The following is a 24,557-nucleotide window of genomic DNA, read 5'->3' on the forward strand; positions in this document are numbered from 1 at the left end:
CGGTGTACTTTTTATTCTCGGTGCGCACAGAACGCGTTCGTCCGTAGCCTTTGAAGATTCGTAATCGACTGATCGACTGATGCACAGCATCTGTATCGGGCCGTCCGGGGCCGGATCGATCGTGTCGGGCGTGATTTGGGAATTCCGATCGAAGGTTCGGCCTGGGACGGCGCGAAGATCGGGAAGATCGGGAACCGAAGGTGCCAGCGTCAGGTGAATCTCGCGTGGCTCATGATCGCCGTGTATGAAGGATCATCCGTAGCAAAACAAAAGAAAACGCCAGCCTGCGTGCAAGCCGACGATCGTGTCGAACGGTCGGTCGGCCGAACCCAGCGGGATGTGCGTCGGGATGGACGAGCCTAAACGCCTGAGAGAGACGGGAATGGCCCATAACACCCGTCCTATTTTGCCCGCACCGGAACGCATGGCGCAGAAGATCGCGAGGGTGCGCGAAGGTACGGGCCCGTCAGGTTGGTCGTTTCTCTCTTGTGCCATCGTTCAGCTCTTTTTTGTTCCGTTTTTCCGCGTCGCATATCAAACGCATGGTGCCACGGACTTTCTTAGCTCCGCCCTTAAGCGAATACCGTTTTTCGAAGAGGTCGGTGGCAGGTCGGATGTGGTGCATCGTAAGAACCAAAACGTGAAAACAAAAACTTGCGTGATCTTGAAGCTAGCTCGAAGGGAATCTTCAGTTGTAAATTGTATTTATGTTGTTTTTTTTTATAAGATTTTTTTCGCACTACAGAACCGAAACGATCAGTCTAAGATCGGTTTTTGTCGGCTTACGACATAATACAAGCAGGAAGGGTAAAATGGTCAGGTTGTAGGGTGGAAAAAAACAACTATCCACCTCATGGTCACAAAAAACCCTCAGCCCCTTGACGCATAAGAAGATATCTCCTAAAACCGGCCCTCGGGCATCGTCCAATCGACCACAAAATGCGTTTCGCATCGGTGCAAAAAAGGGACCGCTCGGGATCTTCACCGTCACCACCACACACCATCTTCCAGGCCAGAGGTTTGAAATTTTAAATTTTAAGGACATTTGAAGTTTTGAAATGGATCCGATCGAAACTATTTGATACCGGAACCTAAAAGGAGCGTAACGATAGGCGTTCGATTGATTTTGTTCGGCCGGTAATCCTTTCATCCTACGAAGACATAGATCCCTACGGAAATCAAAATGTAATCCGGCGCTACCGGTAATCGGATCGTACTTGAATTACATCGTTTTCTCTAGAATCCTTTATCAAGAAACATTTAATTTAGATTATTATCATCAAAAGAATCTACTACCTTTTAATTAAATTTACGATCGTAAAATTAAATGAGCTTCATGAAGGACTTTCGAGATAAATAATATATTTTAAAATATTCAAACAACTTAAAATAGTTGAAGGTAGGTTCATTCGTACAATTCCAGAACAATTAAGCATGCAAGTAATGTTCTGACAATTATTCGCAGTAAAACAGCATTTTACTCATATTTATCAGTACCACATACTAATGACAGGAGAACCAATCGTAAATATAAACTCAAAGGTTTATGTTACATATTCCAAATCAATTTCTACGATTGAACACCTCATTCCTCTTTGCACTGCAATGTACTTTTCTTATTTGACCAAAAGCGTCCAACATCACACCTAATTCCAACCAGTCAATAATTCAATTCTCATGGCGATTATAAGCGTTGTTCATTGCTTTTCGCTGTTGAAGATTGTTTTATTTTTAACACCACCAGATGGCACATAATTTTCCCCAACCGTCCAGAGATATGTTAAACTGTGTGCGATGGCAAATCAACCACATTGAACCATTTTCCAGGACGCACCGGCTCTCAAGGCCATTGCCCGTGGTCCAGTTTTCATCAAGGGCAATCATCCGAACTCCACCGGCTGCACCATTTATCGACATTCAAATTACCGCGCGCCGTTGTGAGGTAAATAAAAACAATTGAATCCATCGGTGGCTCCAGATTAGCGTTCCCAGCGTCCATTTGCTCCGTTCACCGGACAGCAACTGTACGAGCCGGCGCCAAACAACATCGGCCCACCGCGCCCTTCCCAGTTTTACCCATTAACGCTGAACATGAAATTGATTTAAAAGTGTCTGCGGTGCCGGCGACGAACGCGATTCGAACATTGATTGAATTAGGCTCGAGTGCTTCACAATTAATAGAAGATTATCAAAGCCCAGACCACCAGATGGAAACAATCAGAGAGCAGTGCGCTATTATCGGTTGTATTAGATATTTTCATCAGCGTCCAGATAGCTCCGTGCCAAAGCCTTTCGGGAGGGAAATATTATCATCTACTTTGCAAGGAACAGTTGCATCCCATTCGAATATCATTAAAACTGTGTTTAGCTAGTTATTTTTTAAGGAATACATTCCTGAGCGCATTTAATTTTCTGGTAACTATTTCTCATGAACTATTGGCACTTCCTCAACTCTCATGAGGAAACATGAAGAAGTTCTTCAACAGCTGGAAGCGTACTTCACATTATTTAGCGACACTTTTATCCAAAACACGTCTTACAACATATAAAAAATAAGATTTTATTTATGTTTATATCGTTGGAAAACTTATTGTTATTCATCTAACGTTTTGAAAAACAAATCAAATCCTAATGATCAAGCTAAAAAAATGTGAAAATCACGAGTAATGCTCCTTATAAACCTTTTCTTATAATAACACCACAGACACCACGGCATCTCTTAATTAATTCTGCTGTTCTGGCATCAGGAAGCGCCAAACCCATCAAGTGCATCCTTCCTGCGCTATTTGTTTGCGAACAATCGCACTAATTTCACAGCAGCAATCCCTGCTGGCGTGCGCAAAGGTGGAACAAATAGGCAAAGAAACCCACCCGCTAAGCGTGAAAAACTTGGTCCCGGGTGAAAGTTGTCCGTCGCAGAAGCCACGGACATACACACACACACACACACGCGCACGGACACGGTAGGTGGCCGGTCGCTTCCCCAGGGCTGCATGTTTTAATCCCACTGTCCATTGATCCGCCATTGCCGAGACCGCAACACATCCTGGCAGGACCTCCTTTTCCGGCCCGGGAGGTGGTCGGCATTACTCGGCTAAACGCTTAACGCGCCATGAAATGAAGCATGCTTTGTTGCAAATTACCACGCTCGATGATCCGTGCGGGGGTTCCCTTTTGGTGCAATATTTTTCCCATGTTTCTTCGTCTGGTTTTTGCTCTCCCGGTGATGCTTTTCTGCTTAGTTTTCATCCCAGCAATGGCGTCGTGTTGAAAGGACACGACGGGAGTCGATCGACTGGAAGCGCCACACAGTCTTGAGAGTCCCGACGGAGTGAGTCAGCAAATTTCGCGACAAATAAAAGAACATCCGCCACAAGCAAGGCACAAGGCGCAATCGGGGAAGCTTATGCCAATGATTTTAAAATAGAATCAGCACAACCGCAGAGAACATTTTAATTTAGGTAGTGTGTTTGTAAAACGGTCTTCGATAGAACACCTTCATTTTACATTATTTAGTCTGGTTGATGAGCTCTCAGACCATGACACGCCACGTGTACTAAAAAAGGAAATTTGTGCTATAGTTCATCTAACAAGCGACAATCGCATGTAGTTTCATACCCACACCGCAACCGTAAATAAGGGTAGATCGTTAAACCCAAAAGCGCTCGTCTAAGGCAAGTATATAAAACAGACATTTCTTCCCCACGAACTGTGATTCGTAAAATGTTATGCCCTTACCACTCGTAAAACGGCACTCGTGTGATCCATCGAATTAAAAGTTTGCAGAAATCACCGTCCCTTATCAATGTGCCATTAACAGCTTCGTAGTTTAACTCGAACCCTTTAAATGATGGCTTTTCGAGTTGCAGACAGAAAATAAACATTGATTTTTTCAAAAGAGCTAGTAATCTCAGGTTTGCGCACTGTCAGAGGCCAAAAACATGGCAGATAAATGGCCTATTTTTTGTAAAACAAATTAAACTTTGATTAAATTAGAATATCAAATGCGCTTAGTCCAGTGATCTCGGTGGCTCTGATCACTCCGGTCGTATTCTACACTCTTCAATAAAAACCTGTTTTGCATCGCATTAAAGAAAAACAGTAGACCTGTTTTTCATAGTGAAACATATGTTTTTTCGCATTCTTAATGGTTTTTACGCTCCCACCATCAACGGAGATGGAAAAAAATCCTACTGTGGCAAACATCATTATACTATCTTCAACGCAGACAGGACGCTTCCTACGCGAACAGAAGCAGTCGTTTGGTCGTTTTTTCGCACCATTTCCTGACGGTATTGTTCACCTCCTCATCGCAAACCGAAGCCTCGGGCAAACAGGCGAAAATCTGATAAGCTACTAGCGAACACCGATCTTGTCTCAAGTAGCATCAGCTAGGAGCGCATTCCGTCGCACGATGATGGTAATGCACCCGGCACTCGGCTGCGAAACTTTCCCTGAAGCCAAACAAGGATCGAAAATGAGACACTTCCAGCTTTCGTTATGCTTTCTCGGGCAAATGCGGCAAATCATGGCAGCAAGACGGGAACGACGGATTAATCATTGTTATTATTGCCACTGGGAAATTCTGCACTTCTGCACACGAACGGGGGTGCATTTTGCCTATGCGCACCCGATCCCGATTTGTGCAGTGAATTGTTTAGTTATCGGGCATCGCGCTGGCAGTTGTGTATTTACGTCGAACGACTCCGGGAATCCGTACTCGATTCCAAGGGTTCAAAATATGTATACTCTTTCATCGCTTTCCAGATTACGGCGCTCCATCAAAAAGGGCAGTTAACACATTTACCGACACTCAATCAGACGTAATCTGATTACACAATTATTTGTACTTATAATATTTGCAGTACGCAGTGATATACGGAACAGATTTGAAGGCAAAAACACCTCAAGACCTCAAGACAGTTGCGCACAAACATGCAACACATAAAAAATAGTTTTGACAGAGTAAATTTATTAATTGTTTAATTATTAACTTATTTTAAAAGAGAAACCCGACGTTGATTGCCTTCCCAACATATTTGCAAAAAATTTTCAAAACAAATATCAACAGTTCTCTAAGAAATCGATTAAAAAACGCCTTCTAAAATCTTATAAAATAAATTGAAAAACTATTAAAAACGTATTACCACCGTTTTGTTTTGCATGCTTGTGAAAATAGGTAAAAGAATATTTTCTTCAAAGACTATTCATTTTCTGAAAATCATATACTACAGTAACAATTCTTACAGTTTATAAAGGCGTATTTTTGTAGCTCCTACTTGATGCTTCCACTGATAAATAAAAATAACCAGCTTCATAAATTCCTTCCTTTCGCAGAATGTGTTTCTGATAAGTACGAGAGAATCTGATCTTCTGGGATAAGTGTCAATCCATGTTCGTTTTCAATCGTTGCCAACTTTAATGTTAAATTGAATAACGAGCTTTTGCACACCTTCGATAAAACCATCTCCAACTTGGGAACTAACTGAACGAATTTTGAATTGCTAACGAAAGCCCACATGCCTTTTTCGAAGGCTCCAACAGGATTCGTTCATCCTCTCCACGAGGTTAGTTTTCCCGTTAAACCCCGTAAGTAAAGGTTTCCCCATCTCACCGTCCATCAAAACCGAATAAGTGGAATCACTATCAACCGTCTGCTGAACGTGGCGTGGGACAACCGGTCAACGTTTTCTAACTGGCCCGGAACGAATCTAATGCTTGGAATTTAATTTCCCGGGACCTCTCGGAAGGACCCCTTTGCTGGCCGGCTCTGCCAGCACACCGCTTCGAAACACGCTAGAACAATAGACGGCATTCTGTCTGCCAGTTTTTGGGCACTAGCAAAAGTATCGATATCGGCACGGCCGCAAAACAAAGGTGGCGCTAAACCCGGCCCAAATTACAGGGCGTAAACGGATCCGTTCGTTTGGTTCGGCCAAGGCAAAGCGAGCGGGAAAGCGGTGGGCGTCAACGGGCCGAACCCAAACCAACCGATTAGCTCGGCCGATGGAGAGGGGCGCTTCTCCACCGGATGGCGCAATCGCTTGTAAAGTAGTCAAAAAATAGCCAAAAACCAAAGACAAAAAAGGCCAAAATGCCGACACCGATCTGTCACGTGGAAAGCCATGCCATAATCCCACGCAACGTCACCGTCTTTCCCGGGCTCTTTTCAGTATGCTGCTGCCTGCTAAATGGTATTTGATTTCCTAAAGCCGGCGTGGCAACAATTTCCACCCGGGACGGTTGGGTTCGGCCCACTATTAGCACCTTTTGCCTTTGATCCTTGTTCCGATTCAATTATTCATTGCTTTGTTTTGCTTGCAACTTTCTTCTCGGGGCTCGGGGCTGGTTCGAGGGCGGTTAGTTCGGGATGAGAAAAATGCTCCCAATTTATAACTAGTCCCACTAGTGAGCACGGCAGTCCGGTCGAGCTCTATCATTATTGCATCCAGTTTTGCCAACGTGGGCCGTCCCATGCTAATGATGCGGCAGTTCACACAACCAGACCGGCTCGGTCCGTTTGATTGACAGATCGTTTGACAGATCGGACTCGATCGGTTCGGGCATCTACAGATGGGATGCGTACGGCACGGCCTTCGGCGGCGAAACAATGCCAGATCCGATGGCGCCGGGTAAAACAAAAGCCACACTGTCTGGAACTAATTGTGTTTTGGGCAGTCGGTTTATTTTTTTTTCTGTTCGATTTTTCATCAACTTGCAGACCGACTGACGGACCGGTCGAGCGAATTCAAGATGGGCTAAAAGATCGCTCTTGGTCCTTGTCTTCTCACAAATTAGCCATTTTGGTCTCAAAGACCCCGAAATAAAGACACGGCCATTTCAGTAGCCTAGCCAGCGGAACCAGAGATAACCAAGCTGCTCACAAATAATCATTATGTCGCAACCTCGTGAGCGGTCATTTTTCAACTTCACGTTGGGTCCACAACTCCCCGAAACACGCCGAACAAATCACAGCCCCACCCGAACGAGCGAACTATCGGAAAACGGTTAATAAATGTGTGCGGAAATCACAACAGCTTAGACCCTATCAACTTCCTGCTCCAACTTGGTCGAAAAATTCCACAAAAGGAAAATTAAGGGAACTACCGGGACTCCGAACCACGTTCGCTACAGCAAAAAGTAAAATTGAGGAGTGCCTAAAAAAAAAATCCTTCCGGAAGAAGCGGCTTGCCACCAACGGCCCCAGCTTCGTCGGGCCACGGTTGAAGATCATCTTACAACGTCCGAAACGCCTCACCCTGGGTCCGCACGCGGGGTTGATGGTGCGAGATGATTATAGTCTTCCGAATGATTATCCGATGTGAGAGCGGACTACTGCGGGAGCTGCCGCACTTTTGTTCTGGTCTTTCCACTTCACCAGATACCGTTCCGGCCGCAGCGAACTCACCCGTAAATCGTTGTAACTTCCACCCATTAACCCTCAATGTGGTGTACGCATGCCGACAACCAACGAGGCCCCATAAAAATAATTCCTGTCACCATTCAATACAATGGAATAAAAATTTATCAAAGTTCTAGTTTACAACATGAACAATTTAAAATTTACCGATACAATCATCATGTAGAAAATAATTTTGAGACAAACTTTTCCTGGAAACTCACTTATTTAAAAATTATACAAAAGTTTGATATGTTTCTCTAATAGTTTTATGATTTTTTTCGAGATTATGTTATTTTCAATTTTTTATTTGGCATTCTTTTGTTATCATATGTATTTTTCTTTTTTCTTTTTTTTGTTGATTTGTAAAGTATTTGAATACTTATTATTTTCTCAATTGATAAACGTGGTTGTGAAAACATTGTATATAAAAGCTAACAATCAGATCGACACGTATCAATACATGAACATTTCTTGCCATAGATGCCCAGGGTTAACGAATCAATCGGCGCCCGGACATAATCTATCCGCAATCTTTTTCACCTCATCGTGCAAAGTGAGTATCGCTCGTTCTAGGGTCGATGCCGGAGGTCTTTCTCGTCGACGCACCGGCCGATGCGCATTACCACCGCATCTCCACCGGAGAGCGACCGCACTTTCTTCGGCCTGCTGGCCGTTGGTTGCTTTAGCACTTCATCCGCCCGGCCGGGTGTGCCCTGACCCGTCTGCTTTTACACCCGGTCATTTTCTTCCACACTCCGTTCTAATTGAAGCCGCAAGCCGGAGATACTGCCGATGGTCACTGGGAGGCGGAGGCATGGCGGACGAGAGCGATTTTCGGAAATGCTGCCCCTGAACGGGGGTTTGGTTCACTTTGTTTCCGGCATCCATCCATACACCCATCCAGAGGAGTTTTTCCCCCGTAGGCTATTGTTTTGAGGCTCGGACTCTGACCCTCAGGTGCCGGTGATGATGGCAAGAATTTCCCGAAGCTTACCCTTGCCCTCCCGTTGCGGCCGGCTCGGAAAGAACGTCAGCGGAAGGTGTGGCGGGAAGTGATGTCGGGTGAGTGTACCCGCAAACATCGCCGATCTTGCCGGATCAATTCTCTTTTCTCTGATGGAATTCGGAACAAACCATCGAGTCGATTCGCTTTCGGGCTGTTTCGCGGTTCAACAGCCATCGACACGACCACCACACCATCCGATGCCGATTAATGGTTGATGGATTAATCTCGTCAAAAGGTTGTTCCGAGGGCGGTGCAGCCCCCACGAGGTTCCGTATTGTGGGGTCGGAAGCTGAACGCCAAAGTGAGCGGATGGCTACTACCGCGCCCTGTCGATTGACCGAATGCGGTGTGCGTTGAGATTGGTATGTGGTTATGGGTTTTGTGATGCCTTTTATTACTGGCGCTCAACCACTCCGATTTATTCTAACGGTGCGCAATTATGTCATTAGCCGGAAATTTGAACCTTCCTGACTAAGTAGCCGGAACGAAACATTAGCCAACACTGATACATTATCGTATCGCGCCGTACGTTAGGACTGCCATTTAATAAAAAGAGCGATCAATTTTCTCAGTTTCATATTGTTTTATCGACCACAATCGAGTGATAAAACAACAGTTTTGAGTCAACACATTCAACATACAATTAAAAATGCAGATATTATTTTGTGTAATTTACTTGCAACATTTTCTTTTCCTACCTTACCGCTGGTTAGTTTCAATGTTAGCTGGATTGAATGTTTCAGTGCTAGGATGAACCAGCGCACATTTTATTTGTTTTTTTTTACTTTGCTAATATTACATGAAAGCTTAAAGTTAGTGTTTGATTCTCACGACACGAATTTTTGTTAACATGTTGACGCCCGATCGTACTAGCGTGGTTCGATAGATAAATTCACCACACACTCATTCGGGTATTTTTTTGACTAGGAATTACAGACCCGCGTTTGTTTGGGATATTAAAAAAATTTCTACATTTACTATATTTTAATTGATTCTACTAGAGCCGGGTAAAACAACGTCTTAAAATAATAACGATGGACCCCACGATAGTAACAGATATGAGACAAAACCCATTTTTTCTGTGTTGCAAACCAACCAACAAATAACGGATTTCGGTGAATGGGACTTTAAAATTTCAATTCTTCGAGCACAGTGCTCGAAAATTGTGTTTTTCGTGCAGTTCTTTGTCAAACCTTTCGTCAAATTTTTAAACGTTGAATTTCAACCAAGGTTTCTGTACTTCTTCCCCTTACAAATATTTTTATCAAAAGCATTAAAATATGGAAAACCGTCTCACGTCCAAAATTATTTATCTTAAAAATACTTATCAGTTGAGGAGTCATGTTAAAATCGGCTAAGGAAGTAAAAAGTTATTCAAGAACTAGATAGTTTAGGCCTTTTGGTTCAATGTTTTGGTCTTGTTGACAAACAGCGCTGTCAGTTTCGGCTTTGTTTTGCAGTACCGGCCAACGATTTCTGCTCATTGTGTAAAGATTTGTTTATTTACGAAGGAAAAGGTACCAATTCTCATTTTACTTCTAACTACAAGTTAAATACATTTCGTGTGCTTACTTTCATTCAGTGTGGCGAAAGATTTGAACATCACCTCTCCCAACAAACGCCAGCCATGGTGAACGAGAAAAGCCGAAGGTCTCGGTCCCGTGAACGGGACACTCGCCAAGATCGAGACCGGGATCGTGACCGGGAACGTGACCGGGAAAGAGATCGCGAACGCGAACGCGAGCGAGACCGAGACCGGGAGCGGGACCGTGACTGGGACCGACGGCGAGAACGTGAACGGGACCGCCACGTCCCGATGCGGGAGCGGTTGGGGGACCGCGATCGCAACGAGCGAGACCGTGAGCGGGAACGAGACCGTGAGCGGGATCGGGACAGGACGGATGACAAGGATAAGCCAAAGAAAGACAAACTGGAAGAGGAGCAAGAGGAAGAGCTTAAGAAGGGGGAAGGAAAACCAGGAAAACCGGAGGCAAAGAAGGAACCGCTCTCGCTGGAGGAGCTGCTGTCAAAGAAAAAGGCAGAAGAAGCAGCTCGGAGCAAGCCAGTCTTCATAACAAAAGAACAGCGTGCAGCCGAAGCGCTGAAGCGTCGACAGGAAGAAGTGGCCGCCATTAAAGCTGCTGCCTTTGCAAACGTGCCAAAGTTTGGTGATGTTCCTGTGACCACGCTGCTGAACCGCGAGAAACGCGATCCGCTCGATAAGTATGATCGCAGGGATCGCGAGCGGAAAGCCATCGAAGACCGGGAGAAGGATAAAGATAACGACAAGCGACGCGGAGGAGCAGCTGCTGGTGGTGGCGGTGGTGGTGGTGGTGTGGAAACTGAACCAGTGGTTAAGGACAAGGAAAAGGAACAGGAAGCTATCCGGGAGCGGTACTTGGGTATTGTGAAGAAAAAGCGACGCGTGCGGCGTCTAAACGATCGCAAATTTGTCTTTGATTGGGACGCCGGCGAGGACACGTCGCTAGACTACAACAATCTGTACAAGGAGCGCCATCACGTGCAGTTCTACGGTCGGGGTCATGTCGCTGGTATCGATATTAAAGAGCAAAAGCGTAAACAGAGTAAATTTTACGGCGATTTACTGGAGAAGCGTCGCACGGAGGCGGAGAAGGAGCAGGAAAAAGTCCGTCTGAAAAAGGTGAAGAAAAAGGAAGAAAAGCAAAAATGGGATGATCGACACTGGTCGGAGAAGGATGTGGATGAGATGACGGAGCGTGATTGGCGTATCTTCCGAGAGGACTATAATATCACGATCAAGGGTGGCAAGATACCGAATCCTATACGAAACTGGACAGAATCCGGCTTCCCGAAGGAAATCCTTGAAATTATCGATAAGGTGGGATACAAGGATCCGACTCCGATCCAGCGGCAGGCCATTCCTATAGGCTTGCAAAACCGAGATATCATCGGTATTGCCGAGACAGGTTCCGGTAAGACGCTGGCCTTCCTCATTCCGTTGCTCACATGGATTCAATCATTGCCTAAGATTGAACGACAGGAAACGGCAGACCAAGGCCCGTACGCAATCATTCTGGCGCCGACGCGTGAGTTGGCACAGCAGATCGAAGAGGAAACGCAAAAGTTCGGTACCCCGCTGGGCATCCGAACAGTGGTCGTGGTCGGTGGGTTGTCTCGTGAGGAGCAGGGCTTCCGGCTACGATTGGGCTGTGAAATCGTCATTGCCACCCCGGGTCGGTTGATCGACGTGCTGGAGAACCGCTACCTGGTGCTGAACCAGTGCACGTACATCGTTATGGACGAGGCGGATCGTATGATTGACATGGGCTTCGAACCGGACGTGCAAAAGATTCTCGAGTATATGCCGGTTACGAACCTTAAGCCGGACACGGAGGAAGCGGAGGACGCCTCGAAGTTGATGGAAAATTTCAACACGAAGAAAAAATACCGCCAAACGGTGATGTTTACCGCGACGATGCCTCCGGCTGTGGAGCGCCTCGCACGAACATACCTGCGCCGGCCGGCCACGGTGTACATCGGTTCGATCGGCAAGCCGACGGAGCGCACAGAACAGATCATCCACATTATGGGTGAAAACGACAAGCGTAAGAAGCTGATGGAGATTCTTTCACGCGGTGTCGAACCACCGTGCATCATTTTCGTCAACCAGAAGAAGGGCGCGGACGTACTGGCAAAGGGCCTGGAAAAGCTTGGCTACAACGCTTGCACTTTGCACGGTGGCAAGGGACAGGAGCAGCGTGAGTACGCGCTTGCCTCGCTCAAGAACGGCTCGAAAGACATTCTGGTTGCCACCGACGTGGCCGGTCGTGGTATCGACATCAAGGACGTTTCGCTCGTCATCAACTACGACATGGCGAAGACGATCGAGGACTACACGCATCGTATTGGTCGTACGGGTCGTGCTGGCAAGACTGGTTGTGCGATTTCCTTCTGCACCAAGGACGACAGCCATCTGTTCTACGATCTGAAGCAGATGCTCATGTCTAGCCCGGTTTCGGTGTGTCCACCGGAGCTGATGAACCACCCCGATGCACAGCACAAACCGGGCACCGTCGTCACCAAAAAGCGGCGAGAAGAAAAAATATTTGCTTAAATGTGCGTGCGAGACCGACATTCAATTCTATCATAATAAAATTGTCCAATAAATCTCAACCTAGTTTTATTTAGCATTAAACACGAATGTTGACAAAACCGTGAAGCTATTGCAGCGAGTTTGTTACCCCGCATCGAGATTTCTTACCTTTACCTCATTCGTTTTCTAAAGTAAACCATAACAGAATTTAACTCCACTATACTCATTAAAGAGATTAGATTCGGAAAAAAGTTTGATAAATTGCCCCGAAAATGTTTTTTTATGGCCATACAAAATATTCTTTATTCCTTGGAATTTCATGTCTTTCAAAGAAACGGTTAAGTAATCGCTACTTACAGCATTTCAAACATTGCTGTCAGTTCAATAACGCTGTAAACAACGAGATCATGTCACTTTTAAAAATGCTGTCAAACGTAAAACGTCAAAATCCGCAACCGTCAAAAAATAGCCGCTCAAACACAACATATCGGTAGTTGTTTTCGGTGACGCCGTAAATTGTGCGCATTACGCTAGAAACGATCCGGTGTTTCCTTTTGTGGACGAAACTGCAGTGATAGAACGCTTTCCAGAATGAACAGTGCCAAAAAAGCACGCCCTGGGCGTCCTGGTGGTGTTCCGAAAAAAGCACCACATCAAGAACAACAACAACAACCGATGGACGCCGATGTTGACGACGATGCATGCCTGTCGGAAGACGAGGAAGGAGGCACTCGCATCGGGGGTATATACATTCCTCCTCCAGTTCCTCCGTACTGCTCGACCGAATGCAAAGGACCGCGGCTGATCATAGAATGTATTTCGAATTACAATTTCAAAAGCTACGCCGGCCACGTTATGCTTGGCCCATTCCATCAACGGTTCTCCGCGATCATCGGTCCCAATGGCAGCGGCAAAAGTAACGTGATCGATTCGATGCTGTTCGTCTTCGGCTACCGGGCACAGAAGATCCGCTCGAAGAAACTCTCGGTGCTGCTGCATAATTCCTCGAAACATCCCAACACGAACAGCTGCACCGTTGGGGTGCACTTCAAGCAGATTATTGACAAAGAGGATGGCACGTTCGATGAGGTGCCGAACAGTGGATTCGTCGTCGCACGGACGGCTTTCCGCGACAATTCCTCGTACTACACGATCGACAACAAGCGGGTACACTTTAAGGAGGTGTCGAAGCTGCTGAAACACCACGGCATCGACCTGGACCATAACCGGTTTCTCATCCTTCAGGGTGAGGTAGAATCGATTGCGATGATGAAATCCAAGGCACAAACGGAGAATGAATGCGGGCTGCTCGAGTACCTGGAGGACATTGTCGGTACGACGCGCTATAAACAACCGCTGCTGAAGATCAACGAACGCGTTGAGGCATTGAACGAGGAGCGCACAGAGAAGCACAACCGCTGCAAGCTAGCCGAGCGCGAAATGAAGGACCTCGAGAAACCGATGGAAGAAGCGGTCGAATTCCTTCGGCAAGAGAACACACTGACGCGCACGAAAAACCAGCAGATCCAAAAGTACATCAGTGAGCAGAAGCGCAAGATTGGCGAGTTCGAGGTGGAGCGAGACCAAGCGGCGGGCCTTCTCGCCAAGCACGACGAAACGTATGATGCCATCAAGACGGAGCGGGTGGAAAAGGAGAAGCTAGTGAGGGAGGAAATCAAACAGTATGACGCATTGGTGGCCTCAAAAGAAGCGAAAGAGATGGCACTGAAGAACTCGCTCGACAAGTACGCCAAGGTGCAGGCAAACATGCGAAACACGAACGAACGACGTAAGAAAACGCTCGTACAGATCGAGAAGGAAAAGGAAAAGCTGAAGGATCTGCTGACGGTTCCGGTGAAAAACCAGAATGAGATCGAAGAGTCGGAGAAAAAGATCGAATCTCTCACGAAACAGAAGACGGAAGTGGAGGCCACACTAACGGCCAACCTGGAAACACTTAAGGACGAAACGAAGGTGTTACTTGAGGAAAAGGAAAAGCTACAAACCGAGCTGATCGAGCTAACGCGCGCCGTGGACGAAAGTAAGTCGGCCCTGGCGTTGGCCGAGTCGGAGCTAAAAATTTGCCAATCGAGCGAGGTGTCGGAGCAGCGCAAGCTCCAAAGTCTCCGCTATTCGTTCGAGGACTCGCAGAAAACGCTGGAAGAGAAACGGGCACGCTTGCAAACCCTCGAAGAAGCACTACCTATCGGCAAGGCAGAGTTGGAGGCGGCCCAACAGAAGCTGGTCGAAAATGGCAATGAGGAGAAGGAACTACGCCAACAGCTACGAGTGGTGCAGGGAAAGCTGCAAGAAGCAACCAGCGTCATGCAGTCGACGCGCTCGCACGGAAAAGTGTTGGACGCGTTGATGCGCCAGAAGAACGAAGGGCGCATTCCCGGCATTCTCGGAAGGCTGGGCAATCTCGGCGGTATCGATGCGCGCTACGACGTTGCCATTTCAACGTGCTGCGGCTACCTGGACCACATCGTCGTTGAGACGGTCAACACGGCGCAGGCTTGCATCGACTTCCTGAAGCAGCACGATATCGGTCGGGCGTCTTTTATTGCGTTGGAAAAAATTCAACAATATCGACAGTACTGTCGCAACACGATACAGACGTACGTATGGCGCCTGATCGCATGTCACACATTTTTTAGTTCATTTCGGTTTATTTTATTCCAGGCCCGAAAACGTTCCCAGGCTGTTCGATTTGATCCGCGTGGAAGATGAACGAGTCCTGCCGGCATTCTACTTTGCCCTTCGCGATACACTGGTGGCCGAAAATCTCGACCAGGGCCAGCGGATCGCCTACGGCCGACAGCGGTTCCGCGTCGTCACAGTCGGTGGTGACGTGATTGAAACATCCGGTACGATGTCGGGCGGTGGCCGCTCGCAGCAGCGTGGTCGCATGGGCACCCAGGTGCAGACAAAAACTTCTGCCAGCGAGCCGGCCGGTGTTTCCAGCCGCGAAATCGAGCAGCTGCAAATCCGCGCCCAAGACATCCAATCGCAGATCAACTACCTACAGGAGCAACAGGGCGAGCTGGAAACCAACATCCAGCAGCTAACGGCCAAGGTGAAGGGGCTCGAGATGGAGCTGAAGCGTATGCGCATGGACGTCAAGAGCCTGCAGGAGCAGATGCCGCGGCTGAAGGAGCAGCTCGACTATCAGGAGGAGCGCGTCGCCCGGACCCACTCCGATCCGGAGAAGGTCCGTGCGCTGGAGGCGAAGGTAGCAGAGTGCACCAAGGCCCACAAGAGCTCAAGTGCCAAGGCGGACAAATTGCAGGCCGAAGTCGACCGGTACACGGAACAGATTAACGAGATCACCAACAGCAAGGTGAAAGTGCTGCAGACGAAGATCGCCAACTTCGGGAAGCAGATCGATAAGCTGGCGGCCAACATCTCGAAGCTCACCGTCGAAATCAAAACGTCCGAGCGTAACGTCAAAAAGTCGGAGGATAAGATCAAAAGCATGGAGGAAGAGGTCGAGGCTGCCAAGCAATCGATCCGCGAGGGAAACGACGAACGATCACAGCTGGAAGAGGAAGCGAACCAACTGAAGGTGGATCTGGAGGAGGTAAAGGTTGCGATCGAGAAAGCTCACGAGGGCTCGTCTAGCATCAAGAAGGAAATCGTGGCGTTGCAGAAGCGCGAAGCGGAGGGCAAAATGAAGCGGCTCGAGTTCGAACAGATTCTGCAAACGATCGAAGCGAAACTGCAAGAAACTAAAGACACGTTGCCCCATTGGCGGGATAAGGTAAGTTGAGGGTTAAAATCACTACTATAATTTATTTCGTTCAATGCTTTTTTATTGTAATATATCAAAACCACTCGTGCACTAGCATCATCGTGCGTGAATATCGTATTCTATCGCATGATCATTTGCGATCTCACCATGAAACTCTCTGTAGGGAAGGAAAGGGTAAGGGTAAACGCGAAAAGTTTTAAAATGTTTTCTTCTTGTTATATATTCGATGTTCAAAGGCAAATGTTATCTGGCAAATCCACGGCTATCTGTATTACTTGTTTTTTATAATTAGAAGTAATATTATTATCATACATGCACTCTTGCAGAAAATCGTTTCCCTTTGCAACAATATGAAATGCACTTATCGATTATTGTTGCCGTTATCGATGAAAAATGTGTCTGTTCCCGCGAATGGGAACCGGTAGGAATTTTAGATCATTACATGATTATATTATTATTGTTATTGCATCGTTCATTTGAAACTGTTTGGCTACTTGTAGGTTATATTTATGATTTGATTCGATAGAGTGTGTGTAACGGTAAGGGTATGAATTGGTAGGAATATCGAACAAGTGGGAACAATTCGGAATAATAGCATTCGTGATAAAGTTAGCTAGATGCAAGTGGAGGAAACCCCGAACTTTTTTAAACACTGAAAAGGCCGGATTAATCGTTCAATTGTAGAGATTTAGCGCTCGCAGAAAGTTGTTTGAACCTTTTTCCAATTTGTCGTTGATATGGAGACTCTTCGGGTGCTTTGATATTGCTTTTGAGGCTGAGAACGTGCTTATCTTTCTTGCGAGGAATGGCAGGGAATCACAGTTGCCTGTATCAACACTAGCGCAAATAGGAAAATGGTTGTGTAAAGCACGTTGTGGCCGTCCAATACAACCATGGTGCTATAACATACCATTTACATTATCGCCCTAAAGGCACATTGCATAATGTGCCAGGATGGGATTTTCTTTACGTGTTAACTGACATTTTTGGTCTCACTGTAACCGTATGTAATACTGCTAACGATTGCTCAGCACCTGATATCTGTTCGACCATCTCGTGGGCGGTTACCAAGGACTAAGTCGAAATCCTGTGCCGATCGGCTCCCGTTTTCGTCCTTACAGCTGGTGAGGATGTAGTCGTATTTTATCGTCAATTTCCAACCTTGCGGAATCGATTTCCGATACCGTCGGAAGCCCGCTCGGCCACTCGAGCAGCTCCGGTTCGTTGTGCATAATCATTTCGGCTTCCGCTGGGAGAGAAGGAGTTGAATGCAAATCAGTTTGATGTTCATTACAAAAAAGCCCTTCACTTCCGGCGTCCGTTAAAAGAGGCTTCCCGTTACCGTACCTTGTATTCGGTGAATTTTAGTACCGTACGCCAGATCGGCGTAGTATGCGACGACAAACGAAAGCGGAACAATTGGTGCCAGCGTTCCCGGACGCTTCGTCGTGCGAAAGCGCCCAACCATCCCGACGGTCGACACAACGTAGAACGAAGCCAGCCAGTAGAACATTTCGCGTGCCTTCGATATTTCCATCGCTGTTTCGCGTTCCTTCATCTGATAGTGCATTTGAATCCAGCGCTCCATCTTGTGTTGGGTGAGAGTTGATCAATAAAAAGACACAAAATGGTACGTGAAAGATGCAATAACCGGTGAATGACTTCCCGTAGTACCTTTATTTTGTTCATCTCGGAAATGTATTCCTGGTTCTTTTTAATCACTTCCACACCGGAAGGATGCGAAAAGAAACTTCCCATCCTTGAAATGGCAAAGATTCCTCGTCAAAGAGAATAAATAGAACACCTGAAACGGAAACCTTCGTTTTTGAGCAGTTTTTCTTCGGGCACTAATTTGTTTTAAAGATAATATGTTGTACGATTCCAGCACCGACCAAACTTACGATTAGGTAAACAGAAGAACTATTGACAAGTATGTTTCCCTTTTTCTTCCGGTCAAGAACATTGGCCTCGATCTGGCCCGGCGCATGCGGAATGAAGCCCCATTCGTAGAGCGATGCCCACGTGTGCAAGAGGGGAAAATGAAATGTTTGAAAGAATTTTCGAATATTCATGTTTAATCAAATTGTCTTTATCGATGCCTTTAAGCAAGTTAATCAAAACCTTCGGGAATTTCCACAAAGGCCGGAAAATAATGTAATGATTTTGTTCCTTTTTTCAACGAGATTAAATGCGATTTCGAACTGTCTAACTCGAAATTGGTTTAAAATCGAATTTAAATATTGCCACGACTCTTACTCATCCATCTACTTCAACGATTCAACAAGCCCAGTTAAGGTGTGCAGAACAAAATAAGGAACAAAATATTTTAAAAAATCTTCAATACAGTCAATTTAAATCATCACGCCTAACATTCTCAATTCTTTCAGCTGAAACCACTTAAATTACATGAAATTCCGGGCGAATCTGCACCAGAACCATTGAAAGAGTACAGCGAGGAGGAGTTAAGCAGCTACAAACTGCCCGACCTACAATACCAAATATCCATCCTCGAGGAGAAGCTCAACTCGAACAAACCGAACCTGTCCGTGATCGACGAGTTCCTCAAGAAGCAGGAAGCGTACCTAAGCCGCGTTAAGGTGCTGGAGGAGATAACGGCCAAACGTAACGAGATGCGCCAGCTGCACGACGACGTGCGCAAGAAGCGGTTCAACGAGTTCATGCTCGGATTCCACATCATCACCAAGAAGCTGAAGGAGATGTACCAGATGATTACGCTCGGGGGTGATGCCGAGCTTGAGCTGGTGGACTCGATGGATCCGTTCAACGAGGGCATCGTGTTTAGCGTACGCCCACCGAAGAAGTCATGGAAGATGATTTCGAACCTTTCCGGTGGTGAGAAAACGTTGTCCTCGTTGGCACTGGTGTTTGCCCTGCATTACTACAAACCCTCGCCACTGTATGTGATGGACGAGATCGATGCGGCGCTCGATTTTAAGAATGTCTCTATCGTGGCACATTATATAAAGGTAGGTAATTGTGTCCCGTGCCTCCCAATACCCAAAGCATAATATGTTCTAACTATTTTATTCTTTTTTGCCTCTGTCAGGAACGTACGAAAAATGCCCAATTTATCATTATCTCCCTGCGCTCGAATATGTTCGAATTGTCGGACTATCTGGTCGGCATTTATAAGGTGAGCGATTGCACCAATTCCGTCACGATCGGGAATGATCCTCCGAAATTTGAGTCGCACATCGGCGCATCACAGCAGCCAACGCAACAATTTGGCTACAACGACCAGAGCATAAACCTTCATGAGGAATCCGTGGCCGCTTCAGTAGAGGATACCGAGAAAAGCACGGCAGCATCCGAAGGAGCCCAATCACCATCTGTTTTAAATGGGGACGTGGAAAAAGAAGCCGTTGCTGGAAATAATTCCGATGACACCGTAGAATCAGCCGTGCAAGAGAGTTCGCCCGATGTTAGACAGGCAGAACCGATGGAGGTTGACGAAGGAGTGCAGTAGTTTGTGCCTTTGCAGGCGCGATTGTGAGTCCCAGTTGACTATGTATTTCTACCTGACCATCCCATTTTACATTGAATTTTGTCAAGAAATATATATAAGATGAGAAAATATCGTTTTACATGGAACGAAACACCAAACACGGCATTTACCTTTGTTCCTTTCGATGAAGAAAATTGTTGAACCGCTGTTGAAATGGCTATTTGAAAAAGCCATCCCCTTTGCAGAGACATTCTTCGAGACATCCATGGCGACCCTTGACCCCTGCCAACCGATCTTTTTGTCGTGAGCAAAGAAGTGGCTTGGCACGCGGCAGTTGACATTTTCACGCTTTTCTATCTTTAGCGAACATCACCCGCAACATAATTGAGGGTATCGCGATTTCTCGACGGTACCTGTCAGTTTTCTCGACACTGCCCCATGCTAAAGGTAAACAACACATTGAAAAAAAAAACGAAAAATTGGCTGGCCATGTCGAGATCTTCTCGACGATCCAAAACGACGTCGCTTACGCGTCGAGACGATAGCGGAAACAAAACGACGCGGCTGGCAATTTTTTCCAAAGTGTTTTTTACCTTTTGTATGTGACAGAAAGACGAGAAAACTGACAGGTACGTCGAAAAACCGCGATATCCTCAAATATTTGAGGTTATCATGATTTGAAGGGCCGAAACGAAGGGGTCCTTCCAATCGTAATAGCCTCAACTATCCAGTAAACTTTCCAGTATCCTTTGTTAACCACCCGGTTGACAGAAATTGACATTGTTGCTGGTACTATGTAGTTCCAGCAAGAGTCCCAGCAATCTGCCATGGAAAAACTTGCTGGTACTACATGACAGCTGCAAAAAATTTGAATTTTTGTCAACCGGGCAGCCATCAATTATTTGGCCGAATCTTGACACATGTATTCCAATGACATGGCGGACAAATAGAACGAAAGAAATCCACCTAGTCATACATGCACCGTGAGTTCACCTTTCGCAAGGTCGTCGATGTCATCCGATTCGCCGATTTCGAGATCCCGAAGTGGTGAAAAATCTGCTTGATTTAGTCCGTTCAACGAACTTGTGCCGCGTAAACGTACTTCCCAAGCCAGATCCTCTCGTATACCGTCTTTTCTGTCTTTGCAAAGAAGAAGCAAAAGCGACAAAGTAAGTTCTCAATTATTTCAAGTGTTGCCGCATCCGACCGGCTAAAAATTAGTAACATCCACTCCAGTGTGTTAGATGAAGTGAATTTCTCTAAATCAGAGCTTGATGCTAGGCAGGATTTGTAGCATAATTACAATACTACTAGTTTTTCGCGGTGGCGTAAGGTTTTCAATCTTTGCAACTTCATTTCCGCTGTCCGCCCAGCATTTTTTTCCCCAGCGTCCCGCGCCTTCTCGTGGATGTGGTAAAAGTGAAGTCGTACGATTGCACAACAATTGCACAGAATATCGCGAGTGCTTGTGCGATAACTTTTAATTGATGCATCCGGCAAAATGGATGACTGTGCCTCCGACTTGGATTTTGTATATTTAACACCGGCAGTGGCAGCTCATGTTGACCTTATCAGAAGGTCATCTTCATAAAATTCTTTTCGTCACAATTCTGTGAAAAATTAATGGATCAAAGCAACCATTTGAAAAAAAAATTAGCAGAAAGGCGGGAGGGCCAGATTTCATATATCCTCTTTGGTTCACAAAAATATGTAATTTTCCGATCAGTTGCAAAGACAATTTCAAAATCAATTCGTAACACAGCGAGTCGACAAAAAGGATAAAGTTTTGTTGCGATTTTACCGGCGAGCGAATGTCCTCTAAACCACTTTAGAGGTCAACCTTAAATTCCTTTTCCCCTTTCTACTGCTCATACCGTTCTTCCATTCGTGTGAAGCTGGTACAAAAATATGATGCAAAGTGATGTTAATTTTTATAAATTCTTACTCATTGTTGATCCAATTGTTAAACAATTAAAAATTCCATCGATTTAATTGCTCTGCAAAGGAAACGAACAAACATGATGAAATTTAAAAGCCTTCTAGGTCTTATTTGATAAATGTTACAAGATAATGCAAACATTCCTGCGTTTGCACACAAATGAACTCGTGTGCACTTCACTTTCACCTTCAGCTATCAATGGCCTGAAGGGCTTGCGCAAATCGATTTTAATGTATAATCATAGCACGCTTTATTTTCGTTCCTCACCGTTACGAAGCAGCACGCCGTCAGTGGTCGTTTTTTAATATTTAGTAGCCCATATCAACATTTCCTTGTCGTGTCTATTGATAACCTTGCGCGTTTGCAACCACGTAAATATCAACAACTACTATTCCCTTTTCGGGCACCCATCCAACACGCCATCCCATCATCGTGCCAGCGTCGTCGAGAGCAACGCCAGCATGATTCGAGGAATTATGTAAGCCAGCCAGGGCCTCCTTGGTGACGGAATACTGTATCTGTCTTTATGATCCCTTGATTAGGAGCCTAATTCGCGCAGTCTCTGACATATAACTAAGGCGGTTTGAACAATGTTTTGAAATTTAGATTCCGTAAGAAAAAAATTATCAATCGTAAAAACTACTGTTATTCCTTCTATTAGCCAAAGATTAAATAGTTATTGTTTATTTATTTTATCTTTTTCAGAAGCAAAATGCCGTTCCAGAGCATCAAGGCCCGTCAAATTTTCGACTCCCGCGGTAACCCAACCGTTGAGGTCGATCTGGTCACCGATCTTGGCCTGTTCCGTGCCGCCGTCCCGTCCGGTGCGTCCACTGGCGTCCACGAGGCGCTGGAGCTGCGCGACAACGAGAAGGCCAACTGGCATGGCAAGGGTGTCCTGAAGGCGGTTGAGAACATCAACAAGACCATTGCACCGGCCGTTCTTGCTTCGGGTCTCTGCGTTACCCAGCAGAAGGAGGTAAGAGAGAGAACAAATTGTGGCAATGCTTTTTAGTAACGCTTGTTTTTTTCGCACACGACAGCTTGATGAACTGATGCTGAAGCTTGACGGAACCGAGAACAAGTCGAAGCTTGGAGCTAACGCCATTTTGGGTGTGTCGCTGGCCATCTGCAAGGCTGGCGCAGCCAAGAAGGGAGTGCCGCTGTACAAGCACATTGCCGATCTGGCTGGAAACAGCAACATCATCCTGCCGGTGCCGGCCTTCAACGTCATCAACGGTGGTAGCCATGCCGGCAACAAGCTGGCCATGCAGGAGTTCATGATCCTGCCGACCGGTGCTACCTCGTTCACCGAGGCGATGAAGATTGGCAGCGAGGTGTACCATCATCTCAAGAACGTGATCAAGGCCAAGTTCGGACTGGACGCGACGGCCGTCGGTGATGAGGGTGGTTTCGCCCCGAACATTCTGGAGAACAAGGAGGCCCTGAACCTGATCCAGGATGCCATCGCAAAGGCTGGCTACACCGGCAAGGTTGAGATCGGTATGGACGTCGCCGCTTCGGAGTTCCACAAGGACGGCAAGTACGATCTGGACTTCAAGAACCCGAAGTCAGACGCGAGCGCCTGGTTGACCCCGGACGCGCTCGAGCAGCTGTACCAGGGCTTCATCAAGGACTTCCCGATCGTGAGCATTGAGGATCCGTTCGACCAGGACCACTGGGACGCGTGGAGCAAGATCACCGCCAACACGACCATCCAGATCGTCGGCGATGATCTGACGGTGACCAACCCGAAGCGCATCGCGACTGCGGTCGAGAAGAAGGCCTGCAACTGCCTGCTGCTGAAGGTCAACCAGATTGGCTCGGTTACCGAATCGATCAATGCGCATCTGCTGGCGAAGAAGAACGGCTGGGGTACCATGGTGTCGCATCGTTCCGGCGAAACGGAGGATACGTTCATCGCCGATCTCGTCGTCGGTCTGAGCACTGGCCAGATCAAGACGGGAGCCCCGTGCCGGTCGGAGCGTTTGGCCAAGTACAACCAGATTCTGCGCATCGAGGAGGAGCTCGGCGCTGGCGCTAAGTACGCTGGCAAGAGCTTCCGCCACCCGCAGTAAGATGGGGTGGTTCGAGGTGACTCGTCCTTCATTCGCTGGCGATAAATGGGAACTCTCAATGGGAGGAAGCGTCGAGCGAGCGGAACATCAAAGCCACGCCGCTACGGGAAGGGGACGATTCTAGTCTCAAAAAGTCCTGCTCTCGTTAGGTGCGGTTTTACTTGCAGTAATTCATCACCGGACCACCGGGCGCTCTCCGGGTTGCGCTCGCTGTTCTACCCCCTCTCCATAAGGAGCAGGTGGACTGGAAGGCAGCACAAGAAATCTTCAACAACTCCCAACCACCACCCACTTTAGCCAACCTAACCTCTCGTGGTAATTATCGTCACAATGCGCTACTGAAAGAAGTATAAATTATAAGGCTTAAACTTATTGAATGTTATAATTGTTAAATGAAAGTGTGACATCCATGTTTGTCAATGCATTACTGAAAGTACATGATCATTCGATAATACAATACACAACACAATGGTAGTAATAATAAGCTCGTCGCTGGGTGAAAAACAATATCCGATTTCTTGTGAAAAATTGATAAGACTACTTTGCGAGATGCTCATCGATTTTGTGGTTACTAGAATGATTCCCTCTACGTGCTTTGAAAGTGCTTAGGAGATTCCCGTCTGGTGTGTGGTAATGCCGGCTAGAAAATCTGCCATACAAGGGGAAGTCAACTCTCGCATACAAGGGGAGGATCTCGGGTTTAGTAATTTAAAATGGTTTTCTTAAATTTGCTTGGTGCTCAGCCGTTATGTTGCTGAATGCAATGTCAACTGAATTGTACTCCACGCGACCTCGACGAGGCTCAAAAAACGATAACTGTCACCGGCACAGCTGACGTGT

The 24,557-nt window shown here is 46.5% G+C and overlaps 4 protein-coding genes across 7 annotated transcripts; 3 read left to right on the top strand and 1 right to left on the bottom strand.

Annotated features, from left to right (window-relative positions):
* Window positions 1-10,035: 10,035 nt before the first annotated feature.
* On the top strand, window positions 10,036-12,507 carry LOC131282374 (probable ATP-dependent RNA helicase DDX23). Of its 4 annotated transcripts, none has more exons than XM_058311813.1 (2): window positions 10,036-10,723; window positions 10,760-12,507. In XM_058311813.1, exons 1-2 carry the CDS (start codon window positions 10,036-10,038, stop codon window positions 12,502-12,504), a joined length of 2,433 nt encoding a protein of 810 aa, XP_058167796.1. In that variant the 3' UTR covers window positions 12,505-12,507. The 4 variants fall into 4 exon arrangements, with proteins under 4 accessions (XP_058167796.1, XP_058167797.1, XP_058167798.1 ...); XM_058311814.1 differs by having other exon boundaries at window positions 10,036-10,702; XM_058311815.1 differs by having other exon boundaries at window positions 10,036-10,545; window positions 10,654-12,507.
* Window positions 12,508-13,074: 567 nt separating this feature from the next.
* LOC131293216 (structural maintenance of chromosomes protein 4) lies at window positions 13,075-19,721 on the top strand. The gene is made up of 4 exons (XM_058321296.1): window positions 13,075-15,101; window positions 15,166-16,243; window positions 18,622-19,221; window positions 19,302-19,721. The coding sequence occupies exons 1-4, from the start codon at window positions 13,075-13,077 to the stop codon at window positions 19,719-19,721; spliced, it is 4,125 nt and encodes a 1,374-aa protein (XP_058177279.1).
* On the bottom strand, window positions 17,350-17,992 carry LOC131282376 (plasminogen receptor (KT)). The gene is made up of 3 exons (XM_058311816.1): window positions 17,909-17,992; window positions 17,582-17,822; window positions 17,350-17,483 (listed from the first exon to the last, which is right to left on the bottom strand). The coding sequence occupies exons 1-3, from the start codon at window positions 17,990-17,992 to the stop codon at window positions 17,350-17,352; spliced, it is 459 nt and encodes a 152-aa protein (XP_058167799.1).
* A 2,379-nt stretch (window positions 19,722-22,100) lies between the features above and the next one.
* LOC131281825 (enolase) lies at window positions 22,101-23,926 on the top strand. The gene is made up of 3 exons (XM_058311181.1): window positions 22,101-22,117; window positions 22,345-22,618; window positions 22,683-23,926. The coding sequence occupies exons 1-3, from the start codon at window positions 22,101-22,103 to the stop codon at window positions 23,715-23,717; spliced, it is 1,326 nt and encodes a 441-aa protein (XP_058167164.1). The 3' UTR covers window positions 23,718-23,926.
* Window positions 23,927-24,557: the final 631 nt, after the last annotated feature.

The sequence above is a fragment of the Anopheles ziemanni genome, chromosome 2 (genome assembly GCF_943734765.1).
Source record: "Anopheles ziemanni chromosome 2, idAnoZiCoDA_A2_x.2, whole genome shotgun sequence".
NCBI lineage: Eukaryota > Metazoa > Arthropoda > Insecta > Diptera > Culicidae > Anopheles > Anopheles ziemanni.